This window comes from Biomphalaria glabrata, chromosome 14 (genome assembly GCF_947242115.1).
Source record: "Biomphalaria glabrata chromosome 14, xgBioGlab47.1, whole genome shotgun sequence".
NCBI lineage: Eukaryota > Metazoa > Mollusca > Gastropoda > Planorbidae > Biomphalaria > Biomphalaria glabrata.
In genome coordinates this window covers 10,795,550-10,802,258 of record NC_074724.1, presented here as the reverse complement: position 1 = coordinate 10,802,258, position 6,709 = coordinate 10,795,550, and the positions used below count along the sequence as shown (strand labels likewise).

Genomic DNA, 6,709 nt, shown 5'->3' with positions numbered 1-6,709 from the left:
TTAAACAAAACTCGACCCTAGCAGTGTCATAGAATGAATACTCATTCGTTTCTAACATAATAATTGTAATAATGTCTTACGATTTGTGCATGACACACACACAAAATTAGTTAATTTTTAATACATTTTTTTTTTTGACGATGAAGAACAAATGAGCTTATAGTGGAGATTTAAACAAAAATGTATAGATTACTGATTAATCAAATCTACGTGAATAAATCGAAAAGTGGGGAGGGGAATTGGGGGCGGTAACTTTTAGCGTAATGTTGCAAGAAAAAAAAGGATGGGGGAGACCCTATAACCCTTGCTCCCTTTTAAAAAAAAAAAGTTTTACTTTAAAGTGTATAGGTTTATCGCTAAACAAAATTAAGATGAACGAATATTATTATGGTCTAATTGTATTGGTACGTTAAAAAATACACTTTTGCACTTATTCTTATAAAATTACCTTTTTAAATTTTATTTCCGATAAGGGCAGATTTTCATGTAAGTATGTGTTATACATTTTTATTATATGCATTAGAATACAAGTTCCCAAATTCAGTGTTGAGTAAAAAAAAAAAAAAAAAAAAAAAACAAGGTTACAAAGACAGTTTGTGTTTCCACACAAACTGAAAATCGGTCCCCTAAGTGGTCCACCCAGGCAGGTAAAAAGGCAGGTTTCAATATTATCAGAATGAAATTATATCAAAGACAAATGACAGAGAAGAAAGGAGAAAAAACGTTTACAAATTAGACCAAAGGTGAAAGAGAATGTGAAGTTAGATGTGAACCTGGCCTAACTGATGTCTTATAATGAATATATAATTGAATTGATCTAATTGTTTTGTAAAGGATCAACCTCTTATTCCTCAAGAAAAAAAAACAACATTTTTGTAAAAAAAAATAAAAAAAAAATTTTCCCCCTGTGGTTAGGTGTTCGACACACTGTGTTCGGGCGTGACCTCCGTGTTTGTTGGGTGAGGACGTGGTGGACTGCAGGTTCACGCGATAATATGAAGATTACTTATTAATTGCTGTTTTAAATTATGCCCATCTTATATGCATACTAAAAATATTTTTTCTTTAAAAAAACTAGTAAACATATTTTTTTTTGTAATTATAGTACTTATTGTAACATCTTGCATAACTTAACAATACAAATGTTAAAACAAAATATAAAAAATTGACAAAAAGTCTACAACCGTTTCCATAAATGTGTTAAAAATTTGGTAGATAGTCGTCTCCCCTAATAAAGCGCCTCCCGTGTTTGTTACTATTTATAGTGAATAGTTGTAAAAGTGATGTATTTGTATGAAAAAAAAAAGATTTTTCGCTTTCAGAAAAGAAAAAAAAGTAGCCGTTGCATCAGAACTTTGAATGATCTAAAATATCATGATGTCCAATTTTTTACTATCTTTTCTAGATTACGAGATCTAAACGGGACGAACGGACGGACAGATATTCCTCACAAAACTAATAGCGTCTTTTCCCCTTTCGGGGGCCGCTAAAAAGATTTAGACCTAGATCTAGTGAAAAATACCAAGCAGCATAGTTAAAATCGAAACTCGAAATACGATTAGTTGGTATTTATAAGTGGCGAAAAGTCCACTCATTTAGTCCTATTTCCTAGAATTGATACTGTATAGAGCCAGTATGTCAGCTGAAAATCGCTATCTGAAGTCCTCCTTATAAATGTTTTTTTTAAAGAAAACAAATATTTATTTTCAAGCGTGTAAGTAGCTCTACATTCTGTGTGCAGAAGTTATTTAAAATAATGTAACATAGACCTAGATAGATCTATAGATTTTAGAATCTATATCTAGATCTATAAGATGAAATTACGACTGAAAAATTTTATTCTCTATATTTCGATATTTAGATCACTTTGGACTCTCTATATATAGTTCAAAAATCGGAAAATTCCGATATCTATTTTCATGTTTTGTCTATAAATAATGTAGCGTTTTCTAGATATACTAATTTGCACAGAGTGACACTTACTAATAGTCTTATTTAATCATCTGGCCTGGCCCCTAAATGCGCACTCGCACTCCCACCCTCTGACTCTGTGCCCACAAATGATAGTCTATATGAATTTATAATAACAGAATAATTGTATGCTATATTTTAATCCTTTCTAGTTTCTTCAACTAAAGCCACTAAAGAATATCTATGATTATACTATACTCACTCTATAATCTATACTATCATAACTATGTCTATAAGTCAAGTCTATAGGCCATAGCGCGCTTAGGCCCACTAGATTTCACTAGATTGTGACTAGATAGATCTATTGTCACTATTGAGACTATTGTATTGACCTATTATTATAATTATAGATTGATGATTATACCGATAATTAAATACAATCTTTATTCATAGATCTGGAGTATAGTATAAACGGAAAAAAAAAGTCTAGATGATACATATAGTGGTGTATAGTGCAGCTATTTCTTAAATTATTTATAATTACTAAATTAGTCATATATTATATATAGAGAGATCAATATATTATATATATATATATAGACTATAGTCATACATGATCTAGAACAGCGAATCTCAATCTTTTATGCTCAGCGACCCCTTTTTACAATACCCCACTCTGCCGCGACCCCCCCACACACACACACATACAGCAATAGAATTAGAAGAGTAGACAATTTTCGATGGTTTCAGGCGACCCCTGGCAAATCGTCAATCGACCCACAGGTTGAGAACCCCTGATCTAGATAGATCTAGATTAAATAATTATTTTATCTTATAAAATGCAGACGTTTATAGTTACTTCGAAAAAAAAAAAAAGATTATATTTATTACGTCCAACGCTTTTTCGTAGCTCAATCTAGTCATGCTGCATGTTAATCAATAACTTAAATTTTTCCAAGTCATTAGGTTTTCCTGGCTGACTCAATCAGACAACCCATTCCATATATATGCTCTTATAGCAATAGGGAAGAAAGGATGATTTATGTAAATCAGTCCTAGCCTAGCATATAATATGGAACAAGGAACGCCTCTATATTTGTGTCTTTCTGAGTATTTGAATAGGTTTTGTTTTTTGTATTTGAAGATTATAATATGGTTCAACATTTTATGTAGCCTATAGATCTAATTTAATTTCTACTTTACTTATAATTAGTTCTCACTGGTTTTATTGATATTCTCTTTCCAGCACAGCATATAAAATATAATGGTAATAGTATAGTAACTAGATCTAGATCTATCCCCAAGGCTTGATTATTTTTTATTTTATTTTTTTTTAAAGAAAATATTTAACCTTTTCAGTTTAAGATTATTTATTTTTATTAATTTAACCTTTTCGAATTTAGATTGTTTAGTATTTTTATTAATTTTTTTTTTCAAATCTACAGGTTCTATTATCTAGTCTAGTTCTACTTTTCTAAAACTATCATAATGCTGAAAGAAGATTATGGATTTGGAAAGTGCAAAAAATATCCTGACCATGGAGACTATTTTCAAGTCACGAAATTTAAAATCACAGATCTTCCTCCACCATTTAGAAATCAAGCAACTTATGACTTAACTATGGGACTGGCATCATTGACAGTGAAGATATTTATCAAGCAATTAAAAACAACTGTAGTAGGAAGTGGATTTATTAAGTTTGTAGATATCCACCCTGTTCTGAAAACATGCCCTTGCCAGATTTGCAAAGATTCTTTAACGCCTGTGAAAGTGTATTGGAAAGTTATCATCAGCACAGCAGATCATTTGTTTAGTGATGAAAAGCACATCAAGATGACACAGGCTGTTGTAAATTATGATGATATATTTTTAAAAGATAATGTTTATCATTTACACGGACTTAGTGTCAGGGATCGATGGCCTGAGAGAGATGCATGTTTATTAGAGTTTTGTTCCCATGATGAAGACCTTGTTAAACATTTTGAGAATGCTATTTCAAATCTTCAAACATTACAAGAAAAATTAACTGAACAATATAATGAAATTAAAAATAAAGAAGATTTAGTAATTATTGTTTCTCACCCTCATGGGGGACCGAAACAAATCAGTTTAGGATCAAGAGTATCATCAAAGCAATTAGAGAGTCAACAATGGTTGAAACATACAAATGTTGAGAAAGAGTCTCAGCTAATCAATGTTGAGGTGGAAGTGCAGTATCCTGATGGAGAAATCTCTAAAAAATTTATCTGGCAATTGGATGATGTTGTAAAAGAGGTATGATTTGAAACAAAGTCATATTAATCACATTTTTTTTTTACATAATATGGGTTTGCTCATCCAAATAAATTATTACATTCAAAAGTTTATATTATAGTTCCTAATTTAATAAGGAAATCATCACTAAATTTTAAAACTTTTTATTTGTATTAAATAAATTTCTATGATTGCTACAGGAAAGATTCTTAGTTTTAGCACAGACATTCTTAATGAGTGTGGTTTTCTATCTAGCTATTATCTATCTATTGCCTCACTTTTTACATATCTTTGTTAATTTAACTAATTTTCTCATGGATTATCTATTAAAAATCCTAAACCAGACATAAATATCTGAAATTATTAAGTTTGTAATTGTTATCTTCTTTTAATGACATATTGCTCGTTAATATAGCAGATCTATATATATATAGAATTTCGAAACTATTATAACAAAATAAAAACAGCTTCTATTTCTAAGCATTATTAGCCTACACTACCTTTTTCAATTCATTTTATATTTTTATCCAGACTAAAGCATGGCTACTTCACGAAGGAGGCTTTCATGAAGGTGTTAAGAATTGGCAACTGTATCTAAAGTACGGTGCTGGACAATTAAAAATGATGGAGGATAATGTGGTGATTCGACATTATCTGTCAGACCTTATCCAGTGTGATTACATCATTATTAAATAATTGAAATTAGATTACTTTTATTATCTAATTAAAACCCATAAGAAATACTTTGATATAGCATTTTGTCTTCCTACTTTTAAACCATGTACATTGACAATCACACTTATTTCTCCTACATTACTAAAAAAAAAAGTATAAATTTTGCATCTTTAGGAAGGTGACTGGGCTATAGGGGAAAGGTAATGTTGCTCTTTACTTTTGTATTGTACATGAGGCTAAAAGATACATAAATGTAAGTTAATTATGTGCCAAACAGAATCATATATAAAGTATATAATGACTTTAATCTTGATACAACAAGTAATAATATGTCAAATAGATCTTTGTTTACATTACTCCATTTCTAAAATCCTCTCTCTCATTCTTTCAACAAGCATTCGCACCATAGTGTGAATGTGGAATGGTACGAATGCGTGTTGAAAGAATGAGAGAGAGGATTTTAGAAATGGAGTAATGTAAACAAAGATCTATTTGACATATTATTACTTGTTGTATCAAGATTAAAGTCCTCATTATATACTTTATATACGAGTCTGTTTGAAATTCAAAATTCCAATTTTCACAGAAATTTGAGCCTGAGACTCCCCCCAGTTTGGAAGCTAAGTATGCCACCAATGCCCTCAAACCCATGTAGTAAAATAATAAATATGGTCTGAATACTTTTAAATTTTGCTGTTTTTTTTTTTAATTGAATGTAATAGTGTGTATTGTATTTAATGTTTCTTTTCCCAATGTAAGTTTTCTATTTCAAAGCTGTGATACTGTATGCATTTATCATTGAAACAGTTTGCAGATAAATAAATGTTAAACCAACTAACTTAACCATTATTAGGTAACTTGAAATAACATTATGATAACTGGTCTTGTTTAAATATTTTATGAGTCTATGGTTTCTTTTTGTTGCAAAGTGACTACAGATCATCTAATAGAATGAAAGCCTAGGTATTAGCTATGGTTGGAACACTTTTGACCTCACAGCAATTACAGTTTGGGATCTGCAGCATTGCAGGCTCTCCCTGGGTGTGTGCTGCAAGCTGCTTAAGGGTCACCAGCTCCTGAATTTTCCTCAGGGGTTGACTTCTGAAGCCTTTTCCATCTTTGGGTATAGCCAGAGGTTTGGATTCAGAGTTTCTCTTCTCCTAGATGGGTGTCAAGGCCAACTAGCTCCTCCTGCCTGAAAATTAGATTACATCATCTGTAACTAATATATTGGAATAGTACGAATTTAGCTCTCTACTACCTTTAACATGTTCCCAAAGGTATAACATCTTGAGTCATTCAGTTCAATCCTGGCTCAAGCACTCAGTGACAAGAAAAGGTGTAAAGGAAAGTAACTGGTTCATAAACTTAGGAAATGCTTTGAAAGTCAACCCTGAGGATAGATCAGGAGCTGGTGACCATAAGACAGCTTGCAGCACAAAGTTCTACGTGCTAATAATTATGTTTAAATCAACTATTATTATTATTGTTATTATAAATTATTATTCATGATGTGTTCTTACGCTTTGATTTAAGGAAATGTTAACTTCTGATGGTTAATATTTTTGTATGGTATTAAAAAATATATCTTAGAAAAAAACGGAAAAATGAATAAAAGTATTCTGAATATAATATTTAAGTTTGAATTTTTTACTGTTTTGTGTCATTGTTTTAATAAATAACTAAAATTACTTCATGGCAACTTTATTATATTTATCTATTTATTTTTTAAGAAAGCAATTAAGGCATAATTATTTTGTTTAAAATTACATTTCTTTTTCTTATTATTCTATATATCTATTTATATGTTTTAGAAATAAATGGGCCTAGTCATACTAATAAAATAAAAAAAAACAACAATAACAAAAGT

General features: G+C 30.4%; 1 protein-coding gene across 1 annotated transcript; it reads left to right on the top strand.

The window, feature by feature from the left end:
- The first annotated feature begins 1,575 nt into the window (after positions 1 to 1,575).
- On the top strand, positions 1,576 to 6,471 carry LOC106051331 (uncharacterized). The gene is made up of 3 exons (XM_013206502.2): positions 1,576 to 1,714; positions 3,357 to 4,185; positions 4,696 to 6,471. Exons 2-3 carry the CDS (start codon positions 3,400 to 3,402, stop codon positions 4,858 to 4,860), a joined length of 951 nt encoding a protein of 316 aa, XP_013061956.2. The 5' UTR covers positions 1,576 to 1,714; positions 3,357 to 3,399; the 3' UTR covers positions 4,861 to 6,471.
- The last annotated feature ends 238 nt before the right edge of the window (positions 6,472 to 6,709 follow it).

Coding starts and splice junctions, on each gene's coding strand:
- LOC106051331 (XM_013206502.2), top strand. CDS start 3,400: ATGCTGAAAGAAGATTATGGATTTGGAAAGTGCAAAAAATATCCTGAC. Junction 4,186..4,695: donor TGGATGATGTTGTAAAAGAG/GTATGATTTGAA, acceptor ATTTTTATCCAG/ACTAAAGCATGGCTACTTCA.